General features: G+C 37.9%; 1 protein-coding gene across 10 annotated transcripts in view; it reads left to right on the top strand.

Moving 5' to 3' along the window:
* The window catches only part of HELZ (helicase with zinc finger), a 126,037-nt gene extending 101,273 nt beyond the window's left edge, over positions 1–24,764 (top strand). For 8 of the 10 annotated variants that reach the window (XM_014458891.2, XM_023756976.1, XM_014458890.2 and 5 more), the window contains 6 exons: positions 1,099–1,178; positions 5,131–5,698; positions 6,087–6,327; positions 7,187–7,703; positions 19,688–19,940; positions 23,357–24,764. In XM_014458891.2, the coding sequence (XP_014314377.1) occupies positions 1,099–1,178; positions 5,131–5,698; positions 6,087–6,327; positions 7,187–7,703; positions 19,688–19,940; positions 23,357–23,691 (1,994 nt within the window). In that variant the 3' untranslated portion in view covers positions 23,692–24,764. The remainder of the gene's footprint in view (positions 1–1,098; positions 1,179–5,130; positions 5,699–6,086; positions 6,328–7,186; positions 7,704–19,687; positions 19,941–23,356) is intronic. The other 2 variants (XM_023756977.1, XM_014458893.2) reach the window with 2 other exon arrangements.
* Positions 24,765–25,991: the final 1,227 nt, after the last annotated feature.

Here is a 25,991-nt window from a genome sequence, read left to right as displayed (position 1 = left end):
AAGTTTCCCCACACTTCACAGGTGCTTTTTCATTTAAAAAAAAATCAATTTTCTTTTTGTATTTTATTTTGCATATTTTGCCTTCAGCTCCACTAATCTTTTCTTCTGCATTGTCTAATCTGCTGCTAATTTCATCCGGTGTGTGTTTCATCTCAGACATTGTAATTCTTATTTCTTGAAGGTTAGTAGTAATTAATTTTAAAGTTTCAGCCCTATGTTTTTGAACAAGAACCCAAATCAAGGATTCTTTCAGGAATTGAAAATTTCCATCAGTTAATTCTTATATAGTAAAAGCCTTTCACATGCATGAAATGGCATTGTCTGTTATAATTGTGATATTTTTAACTTTAATTTTGCTTCCTTCACTTATATTTAGTTCAATATCTATTACTTTTAAATAGCATACGTACATTTCAGAATATCTTTTTTTAAAAAAAATATATTTTATTGATTTTTAACAGAGAGGAAGGGAGAGAGACAGAGAGTCAGAAACATCGATGAGAGAGAAACATCAATCAGCTGCCTCCTGCACATCTCCCACTGGGGATGTGCCCGCAACCCAGGTACATGCCCTTGACCGGAACCGAACCCGTGACCCTTCAGTCCGCAGGCCAACGCTCTATACACTGAGCCAAACCGGCTTCGGCATCAGAATATCTTTACTCAGTTTAGATTCCTTTACTAAATTAGATTGACACGTTATTTGGATTTTGCTTAATTGCATTTATAAATGATCAAATTTTTGAACCTTTATAAATAAGCAAGAATGCCAGGTTTTTTTCTATGTCTAGTTTAAGAAAAATTAGGCTGTAAATACCTGGAGATTGGGCTGTTATCTTTGGAATTATTTGATGTTTTAAGATTATCCTTTTATAAAGCTTTTGCCTTGTCAATGTGGTTTGCTATATTTATAAATTTTCTTTCTTGCAGAGAAACTGCCTCTGAAAATTTAAGAACAAAACTCAAGCAGTAATACAAATTGATAATAATGGCTGAAAAATGTTTAAAGTATTTTCTTTTGTCTAATATTGGGTAGTCATTGGAAATATAACATCCTTACTGGAGACTATTTATAAAAATTTTAAAATATCTTCTTAGGTAAAAGTGATACAAATAATCCTGGACCTGAAATTAATAAGATTCGAACACCAGAGAAAAAGCTTACAGAATCAAAACAGGTATGCTGCTTACATTTAGTGACTGCATTGTTTTAATGGAGTTAGTCTGATTGGTCATCTTGGAATCTTAATGTTTTATAAAAAATTTACCTTTTTATGTGTATTTTTAATGTTTTTGTTTCACAGTGGTCTGGCGGGTCATGTTACCTTCTCTCCTTCCATCTTTTTTTTTTGGCTACATTATTAATTTATCAGTATACTTTTCTCAAATTATGATATCGGTGATAGACTTGAACTTAGAGACTTTCCATGATAAAGTAGTCAGCGAAGACACGGCTAATAGATATGTCATTAAAAATTGTCTTAAAAAAATAATTCTCAGAATAGGAGAAGCTGTATAGTGAAGAAGAAGGAAAAATTAACTTCCTCAGAGGAAGACAACTTTCTCAAGTCACTCACCTTGTTCTCGCCTCAGACCCACTGTATAAATCCTTAACTCTTTATCCATTTGTTCATCTACTTTATCTGCTTCTGTGCTTGTGAGCTAGTTAGGGAAAACCAAATTATTGACTGAATTAGTGCCATCACACATTTATGTTGTCTAACCTCAGGGAACCCGAGGTGCTCTCCCACATTTCTTTTACATGTACCCAGCTTCTTTTGCCCAATTTTCTCAGCAGCTCTTCTCATGCCTGATTATCTTCCAACTTCTGTTATCCTTTTGATCAGGAGACGATTTTGCCTTAGACTTCGGTCATCAGGATTTCACCTTGTTAACTTAAAATCTTAAACTTAGCACTTTTCTACATCCTTGAACATCTTTGCTTCCTTATCACCAGGCTTAGAGAAGAAGTTCTCATTAAAACTAATCTCTCTCTTGGTCACCTCACCGACCTTGTTTCCTCTTCTCATTTATCTTTGGATTCTTTCTAGCTACAGGTTCTTCCTCCTCAGTCCGTAAGTAAATTGATCGATAGACTGTTTTTTAAAAAGACACTTTCTTTATCTTCATCTTCTTATAGCTACTACCTAATTTCTCCTTCCTACGTCATCTTTATTTTTATGTTTCTTAACTAGCACAGTCTAGTATCAGGCCTCAACATTTCATCAAAACTGTTGGGTTCTAAGGGACCAAATGCTATGCACATGCTTCAGTTGTAGTCTTATTTGACTTATCTTTGGTATTTGGCACTATTTTCTACTTCTTTCATTTTGACCATCTTACTTTCTTTCGGTTTCTGTGACACACATTTTTACTTTTCACAGTTCTTTCTAACATGACCTTCTGTCTCTTTTATAAGTTCTTGTCCACCTCCTTCCCATCTTTTCCTAATCCTTAAGTTGAGGGTTTTCAGGGTTCTGTCACTGCCCCACACCTCTCCTTGCATACTATGGTTTCTTACTGTACACTAGTCCATTTCCATGATAATGACTTCCAAATCTGGATCTCCAACCCCAGCCTTGCTTTGAGCAACTGCTCTCTATAGTCAGTTATTTATGTCTCATAAGTAGCTCTCACTCAGTTTCAACAGCTGGGAGGACTCAGTGCCCCTGGAGGGGCTGCAGTGGGAATGAGGCAGCCAGGGAAGTTCCCAATAGAGAAAGAGGGCTGTGGCAGTGAAAGTGGAAGTCATGTGTATTTGGGAGAGGAGCAGGGAGAGAACAGGGCATGTTGGGACAGTGTAGCGGTAGTCAAAATCCAGGATAAGAGTTTTAGGTGCTGTCAGAGCAACTGAAGCCAGGATAGCTAAGTGTCTTTTAGGTCCTTGTTTTAAAATTTCCGTTATGATCCTTCCCTGTTAGGAGACTAGGCAACCCAATAGACATGTTTTATTTTCTTTCCTACCCTGATGCTTTGTCCTGCAAAGGGGTGGGGGGGAGGACTTCCTAGTTCTCCTTGAGTCAGGAACTCACTATTAAGAGGAAAGTGATTGTTTAATTCTGATAATTGTAGACCCAGACTCCTTCAGACCTTACAGTTCTCTGTTCTCCTAGCCCTTTGTACTATCATAAAGTAGCACGTCTTGATCTAAATTTCTCTGGCACTGGCCTAGCTTCCTGTCTATGTCAAAGTTAGAAGTGAAGGAGGCAATTAGAACAGCTCTTATCCACAAACAACCTTGACATCTAATCATGGTCTCTCTCGTGCAATCAAAGTGTGCATATCAACAGTCTTTGAAAAAGTACATCCCATCTGAATGTAGTGTCAGTAATTAAAATAAAAAAATTTATGGGGCAAAATGTTTGTTTATAAAGAACCTTAATCAAGCTCTGAGACATTTGAAAAGCAGGTATTGCAGCAGCGTGGGCCCACTGGGACAGAGTGGTCATCCTGCTCATTTCATTTTCTAGACAATTTGTATACACCTCGTAATCTTAAGGAACTTATTGGCCCAATGTAATGGCAGTCCATTAGAGCTAGTGATTAGAGATGAGAGTGCACTTGGGATTGGATTGGCACATTGAAACCATCAGTTGCCATAGCTTGCTCACTAGGTGTACCTCAGCTTCAGTTCAGGAACAAGCTAGTTGTTCTATGTTCTTGGGAGTGGCCATTTCCATTTCTAACTTGAGAGCCTTTGGTGAGATAGGTAATCTTCAGTGACTATTTCAACATTGAAACTTGTAAGGACATTGATGTACCAAAGGAGCTCATTGAGTGCTCTGTCAGAGATGGAAAACAAAAATTGCTTCTTTCCGCCTTATATTTCATTTTTCACGTTGCCACCACTTACAATCAGACTCATGTTTCAGGATGGCTGCATTCCCTAGTTTATTTATAAGCCTTTGGAACTTGTCACAATTTACAGGATTGAAAAAATGTTTATGCCCAGTATTGAATCATTCAAGAGGTCATGTGTAATTGAACTCTTGCATCTTCATTTGTCAAGAAGGGGAAAACTAACACATAAACAAGTGAAGTTCCACCTCTCTGTACACAAAATTTCTCATGCTCTTCAAATGTGCCTACTTTTTATCCTCTCTCCACCTTTGTATAAGCTATTACCTTTACCGAGAATGCCCTTCCCTCCCTGGAAAATTCCAGCTCTTTATGCAAAATTCAGTAGAATTGCCGTAGCCTGTGTAAAGCCACTTTTAATTTTTCCAGGCACTAGGATCTCATCATTTCCATTACAGCACTTCTCATTTTATATTTACGTGTTGGTGTCCTCTACTGGACTCTAAGCCAGGGCTTAGCAAACTTTTTCTGCCAAAGACCAGATAGTAAATCTTCAGGCTTCGTGGGTCATGTTTTCTGTTGCAACTGCTCAACTCTGCCACTATAGTGAGAAAGCAGCCATAGCCAGCATGTAAATGAATGAGCTGTGTTCCAGCAAAACTTACAAAAGTCTGTTGGGCTGGAAATGGCTTGGGGGCCATTGCTGGTCAACCCCTGCTGCTCTAAGCTCTTGTGGGCACAGACTGAATCCTCTTATTGCTGTCTAATCTCCAGCACCAGGTACAATGCCCTTGGAAAGCCTTCAAAAATTGTTTCTTGAAAGAATAAATAAATGTCAGTAACTAATGGCAAAAATTGATAACCAAACTGATTATACAAAGGTGATATATAAATTATTTGTTCACTTCACGTTTTTTAAATTAATAGAGGTATGTTTGAAGAAAGAGATATAAAAATAATAAAATCAGAGGGAAAGAACACATTTTAATGATTTATATCCTAAAGAAAGAAATGGTTATCTTCTAAGGAAGAAAGTGTGAAATTAAAAATAATGTTTTTTGAAGGAATTAAAGTGGATATGTTAATAAAATGGCAATATCTCTTCTTATGACTCAGATTTAATATGCTATTTATCTGTTTCACCTTTCTTAATTTAAAAAATACTTATTCCCTAATTTTATTGTCAGAAAGTGATTGATTGGGTACCCTGTACTCCTGCTATTACTGATAAGAATGTATAATATCCTTAAGATGTGCTAGGGGTGGGGAAAGGAGGAGAGCCACCAGACTTGGATTTTCCGCTGTTAAAAAAGACTTCTCATTTTTTCCTAGATTGATTTGGAATCTAATCCACAGAACAGAAGTCCTGAATCACGTCCTGGTGTTGTTTATCCCAATACCAAATTTCATCGCAAAGATAATCTCAACCCAAGACACATAAACCTTCCCCTTCCTGCTCCCCCTGCACAGTATGCCATCCCCGGTCGCCATTTTCATCCCCTCCCCCAGTTACCAAGAGCACCATTTCCAGTTCCACAGCAGCATGCCTTGTTAAACCAGCAGCAGAATAATTTGCCTGAACAAGCAAACCAAATGCCACCCCAACCAAATCAGGTAGTCCAGCAGCAGAATCCTTTGAATCAGCTGCCTCCACAGCCACCTCCTCAGCTTTCTCCTGCCTATCAGGCAGGGCCCAACAATGCTTTTTTTAATAATGCAGTTTCTCATCGACCACAGTCCCCTCCTGCAGAGGCTGTGATCCCTGAGCAGCCCCCTCCCATGCTGCAAGAAGGCCACAGTCCCTTGCGAGCCATTGCACAGCCTGGCCCCCTTCTTCCTTCACATCTGAATAACTTCACTGATGAGAACCCCCCAGGATTGCCGATAGGAGAGGCTTTAGGTAAGTTCCCCTGTCACTGCCGAATGTGACAAATTCAGAGCTTATTTACTTAAAATGGCATGTACTTTGCAGTATTAATGTGGATCAGGTTTGATTCATTTCTTTAAATAATGCCAGCAAAAATCAATCACTTAGTGTAATAATCAGAATCTAGTTCTAAATGCTATATATAACATTTAGCATCCAGTCGATGGCAGGTTATGTGATTATCATCATCATCATTATGGTAACTCTGGTTACTGGCAAATTTAAAAAACATTTGCTTTCTCCAAAGCCCAAACTGTAGCCAATTCTTTGTGGAGAAAATCTGGTTGTAAAAACTCTTGAAAAAAGTTACTGGAAACCCTGAATGCATGAAAACTTAAACTTTTCGCAAATGTTTTTGCAGATCGTATGCATGGGAGTGTAGCCCTGGACACATTACGACAGCAGCAAGTGCGGTTACAGCAGTGGAATGAGCATCACGCCTACCTGAGTCAGGGCAGTATTCCATACTCACACCATCAACAGCCTCATCCTCACCTCCAGCATCTTCCTCAGCCGCCCATTGGATTACATCAGCCGCCAGTGAGGGCAGACTGGAAGCCTCCCAGCAGTGCCGAAGGTGAAGCAGAAACAACAGAGTCAAGGTATTTTAGCAACTAAAACCAGCCTCAAACATGACCCACCTACTCTTTTCATTCTTGAATGCTATCCTTTTAGCCTTAAGTTGGAATATTGTCCCAAAGAAATTGGATACTGGCCTTCTGGGCACATACTACACAGTTCTATTGATTGACCCTGAAATATAGAGAATCAATTTAACTCTGCAAATCTGGGTATGGACAGCCTGCTGTAAACTCTAAGCTAACATGGCTCTGTGCTTCGTGGTCTCTTCTGCACTTGGTCTTAGCCGAAAGGCCGAGAAGTGATGTGGGGTCTCTTCTAAAAGAGAAACATACTGTCCTACTCAGTAATTTATTTTTTCTTCTTACTCAGTAATAATACTTATAAAGAATGAATGAAGACAGAAGTAAATCAGTGGCTAAAAATTATAAATTTGTTATTAACTTTTTCCTAGTAGCACAGAATTCTTCCTTCTTTTAACTACAGGTATTTATGAGTTTTCATTACTGACTCTAAATTTGTTTTTAGGGCTAGTCTAGTGTCATGTGAATGCACCGGAGTGTTTCCTAATCCCTTCTGATTAAGGCCCACCATTATGGTGACCTTTTATCACTGCCAGTTATCAAGGGCATGTAGAGACTAGGACAGTTGTTTTTAATACAAAGGGAGAAGAAAGAAATCAGGTACTTGAACATATTTAGTGTCTTTAATTCCACATCTGTCGAGTATTAATGCTTATATTTGAGATTAATTAATGTTAGTTCAAGTTATGTGTTATGATTTTGTTTGTAGAAATTGCACACGTAGTTGACTAAGCTCTTCTTAACATGATGGAGCCTTTCTTTTGTTTTCTCCTCCTCACATTTCATCGTCTTCATGTAGGTTTCAGGACTTACTCAGAGAACTGTCCAATCGTGATCAAAGTGAAGCACGGGAACTAGCTGAGATGCCACCACCTCAATCAAGACTTTTGCAGTATAGACAAATTCAGACTAGGAGCCCACCAGCAGTCCCCTCTCCCCCTCCCAGTACAGACCACAGTAGCCATTTTTCTAACTTTAACGACAATAGCAGAGACGTTGAAGTAGCCAACAACCCAGCATTTCCACAGCGACTACCACCCCAGATATTCAGCTCGCCTTTCTCGTTGCCATCTGAACACCTTGCCCCTCCTCCCTTGAAATACCTGGCATCTGATGGAGCATGGACTTTTGCTAACTTACAACAGAATCACCTAGTGGGGCCAGGTTTTCCCTATGGCCTACCTCCATTGCCTCACAGGCCACCACAAAACCCTTTTGTACAAATACAGAATCATCAACATGCTATTGGTCAAGAGCCATTTCACTCATTGTCATCTCGAACAGTATCATCTTCTTCGCTCCCTAGCTTAGAAGAGGTAAATACCTTTTTTTTCCTTTTTTTTGGCGGGGGGGGGGGGGGGGGGGTTGAGGTATGGGTTTTGGGAGGATTAGTTGATTGTGAAAAATATCAGTATTTATTGATTTGATAATAGTGGACAGATCTTACTGAATTTAATGGTTTATTAAAGCTAATCTTTTCCTGGAGCTTATTTTAATTCCCACCCCTTACTGGGGTATTTCAGACTTTTTAGAATGTCCATTATTGTTGAAACATGAAGTCCCTTAGAGTCTTTCCTTATTGTTTTGAAACATCTGACTGACTTGAGGCTTGCTTAGGCCTGTCTAATCTGGGGAAATGGTTTTTAGTGATTTATCTTTTTGCCTAGGTTACACTTGTTAATTACAAATTTGTTAATTAGAGCGTTCCATAGAGGTTGGCTTTCTCTGCCAGTGGCCAATTCCAAGTTCTGTGCTCTTTCTCCTGTGACTCATCTGGTGGTTTCTTAGAGGCAGTTGACACAAAATGATACTCTGATCCCCTAATGTCAGAATTAGCCATGTTTAACATAGAATTGATTCTGTTAAACTAAGCATTTTAAGGTAAATTGAATTTTTATCTTAAACTACTTAGGTATTTGCAAAGAGCATCACTGATATGAAAAATCTCAGTAATTCCAGGTTATAAAGCTTCCAAAACGGTATAGAATATAAAAACTTACTGAACTCTATTAACTCTAATAGATATTTTTGTGGATACCTTAGTTGTTGTTTGTTTGTTTGTTTTATATAGTAGATAATGCCATCTTATAAATATAGTTTTGTTCTTTCCAATCTGGATGCATTTTATTTCTTTTTCTTGCCTAATTGCCTTGGCCAAAACCTCTATTATAAAGTTTAGGGTACATACTTGGCAAAATTAGAGAAAAGCAAGTATATCCAGGGTGAATTTTCCAAATTTCCTTCTGTTATTGATTTCTAATTTTGTTTGGAGAACATATTTGTATAACTTTAATCTTTTAAAATTTATTGAGACCTGTTTTGTGGCCCAACATATGGTCTGTCCTAGAGAATGTTCAGGTGCCCTGAAGAAGAATGTATATTTTGCTCTTGTTGGGTGGAATGTTCTGTAGATACGTTAGATCTATTTGGTTTATGTTGTTCAGATTTTCAGTTTCCTTTGGACCTTCTGTTAGGTTTTATATCCATTATTGAAAGTAGTGTATTGAAGTCAACTATTATTGTTGAATTTCCTACTTCTTTCAGTTCTATCAATTTATGCTTTATGTATTTTGGGACTCTGTCTTAGGTTTACATATATTTATAATTGCTTGATATTCTTGATGGATTGCCTTTCTTTAAAATCTATATATATAAAAGCCTAAGTGACCCTTCAACCGTCCGACCTGTAGCTATGACACGCAATGATAACTAGGGGACAGAGGCTCCGCCTGGTAGCTATGATGCGCACTGACCACCGAGGGGCAGACGCCGCTCAATGCAGGAGCTGCCGAGCTGTGGTGACTTGGCAGCTGCGGTTCTCGGGTGATGCACCCAGAACCAGAGAGGAGGGAGCCCAATTCCTGGGTGCATCACCCGAGAACTGCCCTCTCGCAATCCAGGACCCCTGGGGGATGTCAGAGAGCTGGTTTCGGCCAATTACGGCAGCCAGGCCAGGCCAGGCCAGGCCGAGGGACCCCACCGGTGCACCAATCCATGCATTGGCCTCTAGTCATTTTAAAATGTCCTTTCTCTCACATAACAATTTTTGTCTTCAGGCGTGTTGTTTTCTGATATTTGTATGGCCACCCAGCTCTCTTTGGGTCTTTCAGCATGTGTGTGGTCTTGTGGATTCCCAGGAATATGTCAGAGCTGTTCAAAGCCCTTATTCCCTAAAGCCCTTACTCCCTCCCCGCCCTTTCCTCGAAGCTGTCAGTTAGGCTACTGTTCAGTCCAGCTATTACCCATGAACTCAGGCAGCAGCAACGAACATATTCGCTGGTAAATGTCTTCCATATGGTCCCTTTAGCACTGGTTGAATGCTGAGTTGGACAAAATAGGCCAAGTACTTTTTTTGGACTTGTTTTGTTTTTAAAAGCCACCAGACAAGTCAAAACAAATAATTAAAATTATTTGAGAATGAGGCCCCGTTCTGCTCCTCTGGTACTGGTGGCTGAAATGCAGTCTTACTTCAAGGCTACTGCTGAGTTAGAGAGCTGGGGGATGGGACTAAGGTAAGGTAATATACCACAAAACTCTCTGTTCTTACTGAAATGTCCTGGTTTTTCTTCATAAAGTGCTCTCCTGGCTGATGCAAGCTTTAGTTTCCCGAATCCCAAGAAAGCTGATTGTGACAATTGTGCCATTTTTTTTCGTTGCTTTTATGGAGGGCTGCACTTTGGAGTTCTTTACTCCACCATTTTTACTAATTTCACCTGTGATGATGTTTTGACTTAATCTGCCAATGAAGTTCATAATATGTGAGGGAAACACGTGCCAGAGTTTTTATAAGGTCTTACCACGTTTTGTACTTTACAAAAAATACTGAATAATGTACTTTAATCATTGACCTATTTAAATGTTCCTTAGTTTTGGAATTCAGTCCTTTGTACCCCCGAGCTCTTAACATTTGATATTACTGTTTAGCTGTGAGTGTATGAGTAAATACCTTCAATTATCATGGGTTTTTAGAGTGAAATTACTTTTCCAAAAACATTTGGTCACCTTTATTTTGATGCAATGAGATTCACAAATCATGACTAACTAGCAACACTGAAAAATTCCTTGACAAGGAAAATATAATTTTTACCATATTTCAGGTTTTGATGTTTTCAGTGCATTAGGATAACTTTTGTAACTGTTATGTTGTACAAAGTGATTTTGCATGAATCATCTTACAGAATGAATGGTTTATATGCTTGCTGTTTCTTCTAGCCTTTTAAAATAATTTCTTTAACATTAACAATACAGAAAAGTCATATTTTCCTCCCTACTGTGAGTTCTTTTCTTGCTAGAAACTTTGGTAGATTAATCTTACATAAAATGAAAGCATGTAGATGTTAGCTTAACATTTAACTTGAATGGAGGTGGTCTTTCATATTATGTTTTTTCTTTTTTATAATATTGCAAGTTTCTTTTAACAAATGAAGTACATGGTCAGTATGGAAAATGTAAAAGTTAGAGAAATTATTCCCAATTTTACTATACAAAATCTGCTACTATAATATTTCACTTTTCAAAAGCATTCATATATATGAAGGTGTGGTTGATTAATGGAGGGGCATTGGGTGTTGAGAAAAGTTGAAACAATTTTTTTCCTAATTGTGGTGCTCAGTGACATCACCCCATGAAATCTTTCTCTCCCTAGGTCAAGGCTCCCTAAATGGGATCTTGATCCTATTGAACAACATTTTTGCTACTTAAAATTTTTAGAGTATTCTCATTTAGATGCTTAAGGCTTGATCTGTAGGTTTTCATTACCTTCCTCAAATACAGCAAAAGTGCTGACCTTCAGCTGCCTGGATGAGGCTGGGCATGTGTCTGGTAGTAGTGCCTGCAGCCTCTCCCACAGCTGCTTCTTTCCTGGTATGATGGAAAAGGGCAAAGGTGCCATCCTTACCTGGGCCATGTTACATACTATTCCATACTCTTTATTATATTACTAGGGGCCCAGTGCACAAATTCGTAATTCATGCACCTTGAACTGTGGGCTGCGAGGCTGTGGTAGGCACAGGGGCGGGTCTCGGCCCATCCTCCACGCCCCCGCCTGGCCTCTACTGCTGCAGCCCCTGATCCCCTGTCTGCTGGCAGCCCCGCTCCCGCCACTGCTGCTCCCACGCGTTGACAGTGTTGGCCCCACTCGCACCCACTGATGGCGCAGAGCGATTGGGACCAGCAGTGAGAGTGAGTGGGGGCAGTGCGGTCAGTGAGTGCGAGCGGTGGCTGCTGCCCCAATTGCCCCTCAGGAGCAGGGAGAGGTAGAGAAGCCCTCAGGAGTGATTGGGGCCGACAGCCACTGCTTACACCTGCTGATGGCTCTGAGTGATCAGGACCAGCGCCAGGCACCAGCAGCAGGTGCGAGCAGGGCTGGCACTGGCAGTGTGTGTGAGTTGGACTGGTGCCGGCAGCAGGTGTGAGCGCCGTGGGAGCAAAGAATTTTCAGTAACCACCAGAGGCTCATCCCGCCTTGGTCTGGCACCCCCACTCACCTGCTCCACCATCCCGCCGCGGCCAGCTCCCACTGCCCCCTGGTGGTCAGCGCACGTCATAGTGACCAGTTGTTTGGTTGTTCCACCGTTTGGTCTATTTGCATATTAGCCTTTTATTATATAGGATTGTGGTCTCACTAAATAGGATAGCAGCTCTCATCAAATACTTAATTCTTTGTAATAGCACTGTATATCATCCTTGCATTTTGACTAAAGACTGTGGAGGTGAGGGAGATGAAATGTAAAGAGAAACAATAAAAGTTAGTTCTTGACTTTTGAGCTTCCTATGGTTCAGTTTCTACTGATTTTGACATGATCCAGGACTTTTCTTGGGTAATTTTTGCCTGTATGAGAATTTTCACTTTGTGTGGTAACTTTATAATCTAATCTCTGAATAAGATGCAGTTCTTCAGTATGTACTGAGATCTGTTTCTGGACTTTATATTTTTCCCTTCATCTATCTATATGTTTCTATACCAGAATTACACTGTCTTAACTTTTGAGGTTTTGTAATATTCTAATTTGATAGTGTAAAGTCTCCCTTATTACTGTATTTTTTCCCCCTTTTTCTGTATGTGTGTTTGGGGTTGGGGGAGGGTCATTCTATGATTTTTCTACTTGAAGTTTAGAATATCTTTTTGAACTCTTCCCCTTCCCCCACCAAAAACCACACACATACACACTTTCTTGGGTTTTAATTTAAATTACATTAAATGTATAGCTTAAATTGAGGGACTTGTGTCCTTATAAATATTTTAAACCTCTCATTTAGGTATTTGTGCAATCTTCATTATTTTAATTTTTTCCCTCCTTGCCTCTCTTTCCCTCCCTCCATTTTTTTAATTTTTAATTTTTTAATATTCCTCTGTGAAATTCCGGAGTGTCTTCATTTCTGGTTAAATTTAGTCTTAGATTGATTTTTCCTTATTTTTGGTTATGAATGGGACCTTTTTTCCCCCATTATATTTTCCAATTTTTTTTTTATCTTGAGAGACAAATACTCATTCTTCGTAAGTGGGCATAATTTTACCACGTTAAAAACTTTCACTTAACATAGAACCAGTAATACTGATACTGGTGCAGAGCAAAGCTTTTGCCATTTAAGACATGCTTTGCATGAAATAGATTAAAAGTGCTTATAACTAATATAAACAGAAAATTATTTTTAAAAGCGTCACTATAAAAGTAATTTTTAGAGGGAGACAGAGAGAGAAACACTGATGTGAGAGAGCAGCGATCTGCTGCCTCCTGCACACCCCCTGCCCTGGGTGGAGCCCGAAACCCCGGGCTCATGCCCTAACTGGGAATCAAACTAGCAATCTTTAGATGCATAGGACAATGCTTAACCAACTGAACCACACCAGTCAGGGCTAAAAGTCTAGGATTTGTTTATGAAGCTGCAGGGTTGGGTGTTGCAGTGATGCTATTGTGACAGCCTTGGATTGAAAATGGAATGCTTGTAAGTCATTCATTTTGATCAGTTTTCATTAACTCAGCATTTACTTACCTCATCAGAGATGACATGTATGTCTCTGTGCTGTATCTGCTTTGAAATATTTCTTACCTGTAAGTTGGTTTTTGAACAAAAGACAATTTTGACCCATCTATTCATTTTCATTTTTTTCCTTCAAACAAGTCTAGTTTTGAAATTAGTTGATAGTTTTTATTTCACTATTGTTAGTTAATCACCCCCTGTTCCCAATTCCATTTTATGGAGCAAAGTATTGTACAAAGGTAGCGTGAAGTTTGTATTCTTGGCTGATGACATATTCTTCCTGTTGGGACTTTTTAAGTGGATGGTGACAGCTCATGACTTGGGTGGTATAACCAGGTGGTAATATTGCTGTCTTCTCAGAAGTGTCTTCTCAGAGACATGGCTAACGTATGGCATCTAATTCACATAACAGATACAGTGATCAACAAATTAATAAATTAGACCTATACTCATGCTTAAATTGTCAAAGCTAATCATTTAAATGAGGCGTTCTGTTTTAATTAAAGTTTTCGGCACCATAGTTAATGAGACTTGGAATTTTCACTAGAGTATTTAGCTCTTCCTTAGATGAGTTTTGATAATATAATTGTAAATAGAGCCCTAATTCATTAGGTTGCTAACCTTTCGCCCAGTTATTTATTTATACATACGCATGTGAAATAAGCTTGCTAACCTCAGGTATTAGAGATATACCTTATAAGGCAGTGATAAGAAAATTATTAATTCTTACTTCAACTGACAATCATCTTCAACACTAGAAATTTATGTGAATTTAGTCATTTAGTTTTTCCTTCTTAAATGGCTTTTGAAATTTTAGCATATTTTGATATTTAGAAAAAGATATTAGCAGTAGACTTAGAAAATAATGATCATGCGATTTCACAGTTTAACATAAGAATATCTATAGACACACAAACGTATATGGAGTTGTACCCAGAGTAAGGATCTCTGAGTACGATGAGCCTTTAAGCAATAAATAATGAAATTATTTAAGACCCAGCGACTCTAAATTAGACCCTAGTGTCAAGTTGCCATCATTAATAGGGTTGGCATCTGTATGTAGAAAGAATAATCTCTTTAGGAGAAAATTGAGAACTGGGCAAAATAACAGGAAACAAAAAAATGGCCAAGAAATAAAGAAGAAGAAAGTATAGCTTATATATTTAAACAGCCTAGAGGCCCATAAGACTGAAGTGTAGGTGGAAATATAAAGGGTATTCTCAGCCAGAAATATATATATATTTGCAGAACAGGGATCTTCCTCTAAAATTTTTGTTTTGGGGCCCTTTCAGTGTACTTCATAGAAATTTCCCTCTGTGGGAAAAAAAAATCTGAAATTTTAAAATCATAAGTCCAGAATGCATTTTATTATAGTCAATTAGCATGCTCTGTAGTTTTTTGAATTTAAATAAATAGGCTTGTATATGTCATAACACTTGAATTATTTTAACAAATACATCAAATTGCTGATGATCGTTAAAGTTGGTTATAATTTATGTTTGGATATATTTTTTAAAAATATATTTTTATTGACTTCAGAGAGGGAGAGGGAGAGAGAGATCGAAACATCAGTGATGAGAGAGGATCATTGATTGGCTGCTTCCTGCATGCCCCACACTGAAGATCGAACCGGTCATGTGCCCTAACTGGGAAGCAAACCGTGACCTCCTGGTTCATAGGTCGATGCTCAACCACTGAGCTGGGCTGTATGGGTATTTTAATGATAAAAAGTTAAAATACTCATTGACAGAAGTTTTCATTTATTGAAGACTTTACAAACTAGAGCTTTGGAACTAGGCTAGGCCTTGAGGATAATTTATCTAAGTCCTCTTTGTTAAAGGAAACTGAGGCACTAAGATGTTAGAAGGATGTTAGTAGCTTAAACAGGTACTGATTAAGTGGAGCCGAGACTCCTGACTTCCAGTCCTGTGTTGTTCAGATCCTTATGCCAGGAGTAAGGTTCACTGCTGGAAAATGAGAAATGATTGCCATTACATAAAGCAGATGTGGGAAAAGCCAAATTATGTTCTTGGGACCAAAGAATTAAATGTTCAGTTGTATGAAGTTCTCTGTTTTGGGGTTGGGGGATGGTGATGGAGAAGAGAGGGAGATGGTTCATTTTAGGTTTCTTGATTCTTAAAAGCTAGCCAGTTCTAGCTTCTAAATTATTTGACTGCTCAGATGATTAACATAGAGACCTCAAATGCAAGAAAATTAGCGTTAGTATACTTTACTTATAAATGTCCTTTAAGAATAATACAAAAATTCTCAGGTATTACCATGTTTTTTAAAGCTGGAAAATTGATTTGTGATAATTATGATTCTCAGAGAGAATACAAGTAATTATGAGTTAAAGGGAAACATCTATGAACTTTTATTTTCTACTCAAACTGGCATTTTCTCATTATAAGAGGTGTTGTGGTCTATAATTGATAACTTGACTGTTTCATATTCAGGAAGAGTAAACAAGAGTCAGATTCAAAGTAGTTCAAAATGTCACAGCAGTGAATCTGACATTTCTCTCTTGGTTGTAATATTGCATTCATTCTAGTATCTCCTTCAATACCTTGTGTTTGGATGTAGGAAAATAATATTGCTTGGTGGGTCAACACTATTTGCAAGTTGTAAGCACTCTTGCTTGTGAGATACTTCAGTGAATAGCCTTAGGCAAAAACAAAGAGTTTTCGCTTATGTGATATTTAAAAATCTATGAATAGTTTGTATACAAGCTATTGACATTTAAAACTGAGAATTTAAAAATAATTAATTTATTTTAACATTATAATAATAAACCTAATACTTATTAACATACTATTTTAATGAAAATAACTATATTTTCCAAAACAAAAATATCTCTGGAGAAGAGTGCCATTTTTCACAGTTTTGCAAATATATTTCAGTATGTCATTTTCATTAACGTATATAAAGAAAATTTCCATCATATAGGTATGTACTTAAAAGGAAATTTTAAAACTTTTTCAGATAATTCTTCTTTGATACTACACCAAAAATCAGCAATTGGTAGAAGATTAGTTGCAAAATGAAATAGAAAATTCCACTGCAGTGGCCTTCGTCACAGCAAAATCCTGCATGAGCCAAAACTCTAAAGGAGGGGGACCATCTTTGTTTGGTGGAACTGTGGGCAAAGCCTCTTTGCCTTTTTTAAAAATCCTCACCTGAGGATTTTTTTTTCATTGCTATTTAGAGAGTGGAAGGGATGGGAGAGACAGAAAGAGAGAAACATTGATGTGAGAAAGACACATCCGATTGGTTGCCCTCCTGCACATGCTCCAACCTGGGCGGGGATCGAGCCTGCTGGGAGATGCGTGCCCCTGACCAGAATTGAACCCGGGACCCTTCAGTCTGTAGGCCAACACTCAATTCACTGAGCCAAATCGGCCTCTTTGCCCTTTTTTATTTCTCTGTTCTCCTGCCCCTCCAAACATGTAAAGAAGAAATGCCACCAACTTAACAGTCTCTTCCAGAGAATGGAAGAAAAGAGAATTTCTCAGCTTACTATACATGGTCAGCATTACTCTGATACCAAAATTAGACAGAGACAGCACAAAATGAGAAACTACAAACTGATATCTGTGAACATTGATACAGATATCCTCAACAAAACATTAGCAAGTTTAATTCAGCAGTATATACAAACAATACACCATGATCATGTCGAGGGTTAGTCCTTGAATGCAAGGCTAGGTCAATATTTGAAAGTAAGTCAGTGTAATCCACCATAATAACAGTCTAAAGAGAAAAACCACATGATTATACCAATAGATAACAACAGCAGCAACAAAAAGCCCACACACATTTGACAAAACACAACATCCACTCATAAAATCTCTTGGAAAATTAGAAATAGAAGGGAAATTCCCTAACCTGTTAAAGGTTACCTATAAAAATTTTACAGTGACTATCATACTTAATGATGGAGACTGAATGCTTTCTAAGATTAGGAGCAAGGTAAGATGTCCACTCTCAACACTCATATTCAACATTATACTGGAGTCTTAGCCAGTGCAGTATGGCAAAAAAAGAAAAGGCATAGAGATTGGTAAGGAAGAAATAAAACTGACTCTGTTTACAGATAACATGATTGTCAATGTAGAAAAACCCAAGGAATCTACCCAGAAAACTAACCAACAAAAACCCCATGATTTATGTGAATTTATCAAGCTTTCAGAATATAGGGTCAACACAGACAAATCAATCTCATTTCTATAACTTGCATTGTACAATTAGAAACCCAAATGTGAAAGCCAGTACCATTACAATAACTCAGAAAAACTAAATACTCAGGTATAAATCTATCAAAGCTTGTATAGGCTTTGTATGCTGAAAACTACAAAATTGCTGAAATGTAATTTATTTGGTGTATAAATCATTTTGTTCAGTTGTCACCAAGATTTCTCTGCCTATACTCAGATTTCCTTGGAGGACAGATTCCAGAGTAGCAATCATATTTTCATGCATCTAACTTCATCTATGTTGTATGAAATAGATGTGACAGTAGACTTTTATATATACATAGAAAATCTTCAATTTTATCTATCTAATTTGAAGAACATAAAAATAATTTCAAGTTTTGGTTGTTTTTCCAACATAAAGGATCAGTCGTATTCATCATGTGATTTGGAATTGAATTTCATATTTCATGTTCACATTCATCTTTGTCAGTGGCTGCTTAGGAGCTGTTATAAACACGTGAAGTCCTGTTGTGCCTGTCAGCTGTGTGAATTTTTTTCCTTTTAATTTCAGTTTGGAAGCCACAAATGAAACATATTTTCTAAAAAGTATAATTTAATATTGTCTCTCTTTATATCAGCCTTCTATTGTTTTCTGATTTTTAGTTTTCCTTATTTAAGCTTTGTGGTTTGTGGGCCTGTTCATTGCCAAAAGGTGTTTGTTTATGCTGCTGGTGTATATATGTTAAGTATTTAATGAAAAAGGGCTTACAGAATTAACGCCTGGAATTCACATGAGTGTATTTAGTGTTGTGTATCAGCAGGGGATTTGATTTATTATAACCTGTTCCCTCTGAGTCCAGAGCTGACATTAGTTTTATGCTTAAGTATTCACACACACAGACTTTAAATGTGATCCCCTGTGGGCTGTGACTGGGCTGAACACTCGGGGCCTGGTAAGAAAAAGAAGCACTTCATTTAGATTCAACGAGCTAATCATCTTCATAACAAAGATTGATAAGAAAAGACCTAGTGCACGAGCTATTAGGACCAGTCATCCAGGGATTGCCTCGCCATAGAGAATACAAAGCAGTTTAGAAAGGTTGGTTATTCTACTCAATACCTGACTGTAATGACCTTTGCAAAGAAATTTCAGATGTGCTGATTATTTAGGATGGATCGTCTTCTAGAAAACCAGGATCAAATTCAGACTGAACTTGACCATTGGAAGAAAAATTGCCTTTAAAGCAGAGTAAACTTAAAGATGAATTTAGATATTATTCTTAGATATAGAACAACAATAAAAACATATGAAGAAAGAATTAACTAGATGGAAGTATTATCTCTCATCTTTCTCATCCAGTAGCTAAGACTTCAGAAATACGGAAACCACCTGGGCATTCATCACTTAATAGCTAGAGAAATGCTCTCCTTCCACCCTTTCCTGCCTTTCTGCACACGGGCAGCCAGTCCAGACCATGCCCTTCCCTGGTTTATATTCTGGTGGTTCTGTCTGTGGCGGCCTTACCCTCATAGTGCCTACACCACCAGTTTTCCCATTTAACTGGCCTAACAATACCTGCTTTTGCTTAGATTCCCCAAAAGCATCCTGCTATGACTGTACCAATTCAGCTCTCTCCTTCGTAATCTAACCTCCAGTGCCTGATTTCCAATTATTGCTAGCAACAATGGTGAAGGAAAGATTCCTCAGAATCCTAGTGACCACAAACTGAACAGCAATTTTATTATTTTTGGGGAGCAAGAGAGGGCAATAAAAACGAATCCCAATCTGTCATTTAAGATCTAACATGGAATCTTATCTTTACATGTTACATTAAAACAATTATATAACAGCAAGCCCATCCTGTGTGCCAGGAACAGTTCTAAATGCTATGCATGCTGAACTCATTTTAACTTTCACAATAATCCTAAGAGGTAGGTACTGTGGATAATGAAGCCACGTTTACAGATGAAGTTCCTAAGAGGTTAAGTCGGTTGCCCAGGGTGACACTGCTCATAGAAGAATATTTTTGAGATTTTCTACTTAATACCGTGAGATTGCTGTGCACCTCAGGAAGGGGGAGGGTATAAGTTCTACTGATGGATGAAATGTCCTTTTCTTTGTGTAGTATGAACCCAGAGGACCTGGCCGGCCCTTGTACCAAAGAAGAATCTCCTCTAGCTCAGTCCAACCTTGTTCTGAAGAAGGAAGCACTCCTCAAGATAGCCTTGCTCGGTGTAAAGAGCTTCAGGACCACAATAACCAATCCTCTTTCAACTTATTATCCCCGGAGTCCTGGGTAAACACCACCTCATCTACCCCCTATCAGAACATTCCGTGCAATGGATCCAGCCGGGCAGCCCAGCCCAGAGAATTGATAGGTAAGACAGAGTTGGCGGGCTGCTAAAACTGTGGTTGTTTATGGAGTTTTCTTCTTCCATCTCCCCCGTTTGCATTATTAACTTTGAACAATATTTAGTGGTCATAGCTCATAGGTAGCCTCAGGCATACATTAATTGAGAACCATATTGATTCCATATTTATGGTCTGGAAGGTAAGTGGATCAATATTTATGGGGAACTGATCATTTTGACCTGTGAACAAATGAAAGAGGTAATAAAACTTAAAATGTATTTCTAAATACTAGATAGACTCACCTTTGCTTGGGAAATGTTTGTTTTCTGTTGTTGTTTTTGGAGAGGGTTTCTTCAGAGTGGGGGATGGTAGAATTGGTTAGGTCAATAACAGTTTTTAAGGATTTATTCTCAATAAAGTTTGAGACATGGTAGTTTGGCCATGAGAGAAATCAGTAAAGTCTAACATTTTGAGATTTAGAAATCCTTTGTTTATTTCTTGTATTCTAATGAACTGAGAAATCCAAGGCTAAAGAGTTAAAAACAAAAGCATAGAAAGGCATTGGAATGGGTAAGGCTCTAAACTTGTAATGTATGGTGGGATGTCTACAGTCTTCCTCTTTAGCCTTGAACATGAATGTGCTTTTATCTTTCTTTCCTTCCTTCTTTGTGTGTGTATTTTGCATGTAAAGAAATGAATGCTGCTATTTGCATTCTGTAATCTATAGCCTGTTTGTAGGCTGTCGACATCGATCTTTGGGAACAAGTCTGTGATCTTTGGTGAATTTCTGCTTGGTAGCAACCTTTGTATTTGAAATTAATTTTGTTCATCTTTAGAATGTGAACCCATTGTTTCTGTAACTGACCCATTTTTGAGTGTGTGCCATGCAAGCATATTTTTAGAACTATAGACATGGTAGGACAAAAAGCAGTAAGAAGATTTTGGTTTTGTTTCCTGGCAAGACATTGTTATTTTAATCTTTAAACATTCATTAGTACCTACCATGTGTAAGCTGTATTTTGCCTGGGGTTGCCTTTTCATTTTAAAGGTCTAACGTAAATACACTCCTATGGTAACATTTGAATTTCCTGAGAAACATCTAAATTACAAACCAGTGATGGAAATTTGTTACTTTTTCCTTGATTTGTTTATAATAATTTATTTTAAAGACAACATCATTTCAATCTTTTTTCCACTTAAATTTTAGGATAGCTGTTGGCCAAAATCAATAAAAATTTAACGTGAGCTGATAAGGTAGAAAGTTCCTGAACAAATGCCCAAAGTGCATGTCATTCCTGGTATCTTTTACACAAATATAAAACTATTTTCTTCATTGCTAGGAGACAAATTGTACTGTTCTTTAGTTGAAAGTAACAGTTAAGTATGTAAAAATTAATTCAAAATCACTACTTGGCACAACTTGTCTATCAGCAGGTATGTATGTAGATACGTACGTATTTATTTTCAGAGGAAGGTAGCAGTTGCCAGTGGTGAATCAATAGCAAAATAGTTTCTCCACAGTTATAAGCCCAAGAGCAGAGACCATATCTGTGACCTTTTTGAATTGGATTTTCCACTTTGGCACTGATCACATTTCAGGCTCTTTCAGTGTCAGCTGATAAGGGGATAATGAAAATAGATCCTGTGCAGTGAGGGGCTGACCCGGGCCGCAGGGCCATTACGCTGGGCACGGTGGTTCCCGGCAGGGGAGGGCCCTCTCTACACGATGTGTTTGGTTCTATTCACTTACCTTGGTGATGAGACATACTTTATCAGACATTTAAAGGATCGTTTCTCTATCTGGAGTTAAATATGTAAGTTAACAGAAGTTTTGAATTCAGTTAGATATAACAGCATAGACATTAGGTTAAACAGCCTCTAAAATATTATTTTATAGGTATTTATTATTATAAACTGATTATATTGTCATGAAAATGAGAACATGGTTAAAAATAAATCTTAGTAAATAAAAACAGTAAGTTCTTTAACAGCCAATTAAATGTTTGCTTTATGTACTGTGGTAGGCAGTACTGTCACTGTTATATTGAAATGTTGGACAGATGCTCTTAAAAGCAGTTGTTTCACTTACAAAGTCAGTGACATTTAGATGGAAAAGACACAAATGTTCTAGAAGGATGTTAAGTAGTTTAAAATAATTTTGAACAATTTTATGAATTTTTAAAGTACACTATGAAATTAGCATATTGAGTCAATGAATTATTAAGACTAAAAAATGAAATATTTTCACCTTAACCTCCCAATCCACAAATAAACATGCGGGAAATGTCCATAAACACCAGTAATCACAGGTATGCAAATCAGAGCTACCACAAGATTATTTATTTATACAATAGGTTAAGGTTAAAAAAGTAATAACACCAATGTGGTGGTTGAATAGGGAGATGTGTAAACATTGTTGGTTGAGTATCTTCTTGCAGGGAAGTTTGACCATAGTTATGAAAACCTTTCATTGTGTGTATACCATATGACCCAGCCATTATACTTCTAGGGATTTATCCTAAGGAAATAGTTGTGAATATGAATAAATGTTTATTTCCAATAACATTTATCACAGTGTATGGCAGTGAAATAATGCTTATAATCCAAATTTCTAAAAATGAGAGGTTACTTAAAATTTATCTACATTATATATTGCCCTTAGGAAAAAAATACACCAACAAATTAAGGCTTATCCTCTGGTATTTGGGAATATGAATGACTGACTTTCTTCTTTGGCCTTTTGTGTAATTTCCAAGTTACCTTCAGTGAACATGTATATGATTATATACCAATATAATATTAGTTAAAATCTTAAAAGATTGAAAACCAGAGCAGTGTTTGGAAACAAGGTATGGTTTAGTGGGCAATAAAATTAGGAGGAGTCAAGTCAAATTTTAAAGGACCTTGAAAGTCAGGCAGATTATAGGAAACGTGAACTGAAGTTTATAGCGGTTTCTCTTTATGCCATATTTACTTACGTATTGCAAGAAAAGGTAGCGTTTGTAAGCAATGGAATTCAGTGCTACTATTACTTAGGTTACTAATCAAGGCTATTTTGACCAGAAGTCTACCTATACAGCTTATTTTTATTTAAGAAAGAACATGTTTGTTTCCATTTTCAAACCATGAGCAGTTAAAATAATAAATTTCAAATGTCCACTTGTACATATTAGAGTTTTGAAAGCAAACCTTCAGACTTGACCTTTAGTTTTTATATGCCAGCTATTCCAGTTCATGTAGTGAACTCTCGTTGAGTGTTAATAAGAGAGAGAAGTTTGGTTAGGTGTATTATGATTTTGACATTCTGTGGCAGAGTTGCCTGTCCTCCTGGCTGCCCTGTCCTGAGTTCCTGGAGATGAGAACCAGTTGTGACATGCGTTAATGAGATGTATGAGGATCACCAGGCTCGACCTTAATCCGTGTCACTGTTTCCTGCTTTTAGCTCCTCCCAAGACCATCAAACCCCCTGAGGATCAACTGAAGTCTGAAAACCTCGAGGTGTCCAGTTCCTTCAACTATAATGTGCTGCAGCATCTCGGCCAGTTCCCTCCCCTCATGCCCAACAAGCAGATTGCAGAGTCGGCTAACAGCAGCGGCCAGCAGACCTCGGGGGGCAGCAAGCCCGCCATGTCCTACGCTAGCGCTCTGCGGGCGCCCCCCAAGCCCAGGCCCCCGCCTGAGCAGGCCAAGAAGAGTAGCGACCCTCTGTCTCTGTTCCAGGAACTCAGCCTGGGGAGCTCCGCAGGCAGCAACGGCTTTTACTCCTATTTTAAATAATCACTTTGTTTTTGCCTCAAGGGAGAATGTTTTAATTTCTGTTTCTATCAATAGAATTAAGATAGTTGGACTTCATCTATAGATGCACAGTTCCCTTTGTTTTAATATTAAATATGTTCTCACTTAATTGCTTCGCTGCTAGACTTGCAACTAATTTTTTAAAAGTATATTCCATTATTTTGCATTTTTGACGAGTCAGAATTTTGACAGCTTTTATGTAGAATAAAAATATTTTTAAATTTGTGTATTGTTACATATGTTTGCATCGAGCTAGCAGCTAAGAGGTTAATTGTGCAACTATAAAAAAAAAGAGAAAAAGTTTGTCTAAAATGTATTTAAAAAGAAAAAAAAAGTTGTAAGTAGCATTTACATTTATTCAATAATATTACCATATGCTGGGTTTCTGTACCAGAAATGGCCAGTTATGTACAAAATGTATGTTATTTTTGCTTAAATTCATTTAAAATTTTTTAAAATAAAGGGCAGCATCTTATAAATACTTTAAGTTTTATCAGCTTTTTTTTGGTGACAAGATGCTGCATTCTAAAACTTTTATAGTTTTAGACCACGTATGGTGTGCTGATGTCATCTCCATCCACTGCAGGATAGAGTCAGAGGCATTCTTTGCAGGTGTATCTGTATGCCACTGTTTTTTGTAACGTGAAAAAACATGGGCATACTTAGTTATTTTTTTGAACAAGCTACACTTCAAGCTTGTTTTTAACGTTAATTTGATAGTGTGTTTTTTTTAAACAGATCATGAAGCTGAAAATTTTTAGGATTGTTGGTGCTTAGTAGACTTGATAACTATTTTAAAAATGCGTGGATTTAGTAAAATCTTTTTTTCCTCACTATGCATGTGTAAACGTTTGTAATCTGGCTCCCCGTCGCCCCTGCCCACTCCAGTGGTATAAAAAATTGTGCCGCTTTAAGGTTATTCCCCCTCCCATAAAAATTTTGGTACCTTATTTAATGTTTACATAACAATGTGACATTATACATGGCAATTCAAATACTTTACTAACTGTTTGGTTTGAGGAACATCATTAAAGAAGAAACGTGTGTTTGTCAAAGATGCATCAAAATTCGTCAAAATCTGAGGCAAAAAGCTACCCTTGTTTTTCATGTCTTTTGATTCTTCTAAAATAACCCCACTGAACTTGTACAAAAATATAAATTTTAAATAGCAATCTTAAATATTTTACAGTCTAAACGCTGTTTTGAATGAACTTCTGTAAAAATCCAAAGGGAAAACATTTATCCTCTTGAAACTTGTGGTTTCGTAACCCTTTTGGAGCGCTGCATGTCCTTGTTGTTTTCCTGATCTAGTACCACCACTTATACTTGAGCAGTAGTTTGAAACTACAATATAACTTTTTAAAAACTAAGAGGAGGTTGGGAACATTGCAAATGAACCAGTGGGTCCTGATGATCCATCGGAGGCCTAGGCCATCCTGTACTCGCAGTAGGCTTTTAAAACAGGGTTGGGAAGTGGCAAGGGTAAAGAACACTTACATCTCTGATGGTGGGCAGCCACAGCCCCCTGTGATCCCCCGACAGCTTAGGAGGAGAGAGTGCCTTTATCCGAAGGTTCTCAGGCCGCAGGGCAGATGCAGAGTGATTCCCGCTGAGCTGTCTTTCTGCTCATCTGTGGCTGTGGGGTCTGGCGGTCTGGGTGTGCAGAGTGCAGACGTGCGAATAGTTAGTATAAATCACAGCAAGTCACAGCACCACGTTTTCTCCGTGTGACGTCAGGTCTCCATGTGTAGCTATGCCAGATGTTACCCAGCATCCTTCAGTCACCAGGAAAGAAGAAAAAAATTTGCCATCTAGCTATGTATTTCCAGCTCCGTGACAAAACTGAAGACATAGCCCAAATGAAAACTAGGTCTCCCTGACGTGAGGATGCCTGTGAAAATCATTTTCTCGTCAATGATGGTCCCCCCTCCCCCAAATCTACAGACTGTAACACATGCCAGATAAATGTTCAGAAGCATCTGGATAATATGAAGACAGAACTGTCATGTCAGGTTGACCCCTTGTCATGAAATACTAGCCTCATTTTCTGGTTTCCATACTTGAACCTTTAAAAATTATCCGTTTTAAAATTATTTATATTTATATTTACTTAAAGAAGCCATGTGCACGCCCCGCCACCTTATATAAATATATTGATGATGGGAGCTTTGGATAAGGGAGCTGTTAAGTTGTGACACTCCTCTTCTAAGTGGTTATTTCTAAAACAAAACTGAAAATAGCCACTTACTAGTCCCTTGCTCTGCCGTGAGTGTCAGTCTCTT

Source organism: Myotis lucifugus, unplaced genomic scaffold (genome assembly GCF_000147115.1).
Source record: "Myotis lucifugus unplaced genomic scaffold, Myoluc2.0 scaffold_100, whole genome shotgun sequence".
NCBI lineage: Eukaryota > Metazoa > Chordata > Mammalia > Chiroptera > Vespertilionidae > Myotis > Myotis lucifugus.
This window is presented reverse-complemented; position numbering and strand designations above follow the sequence as displayed.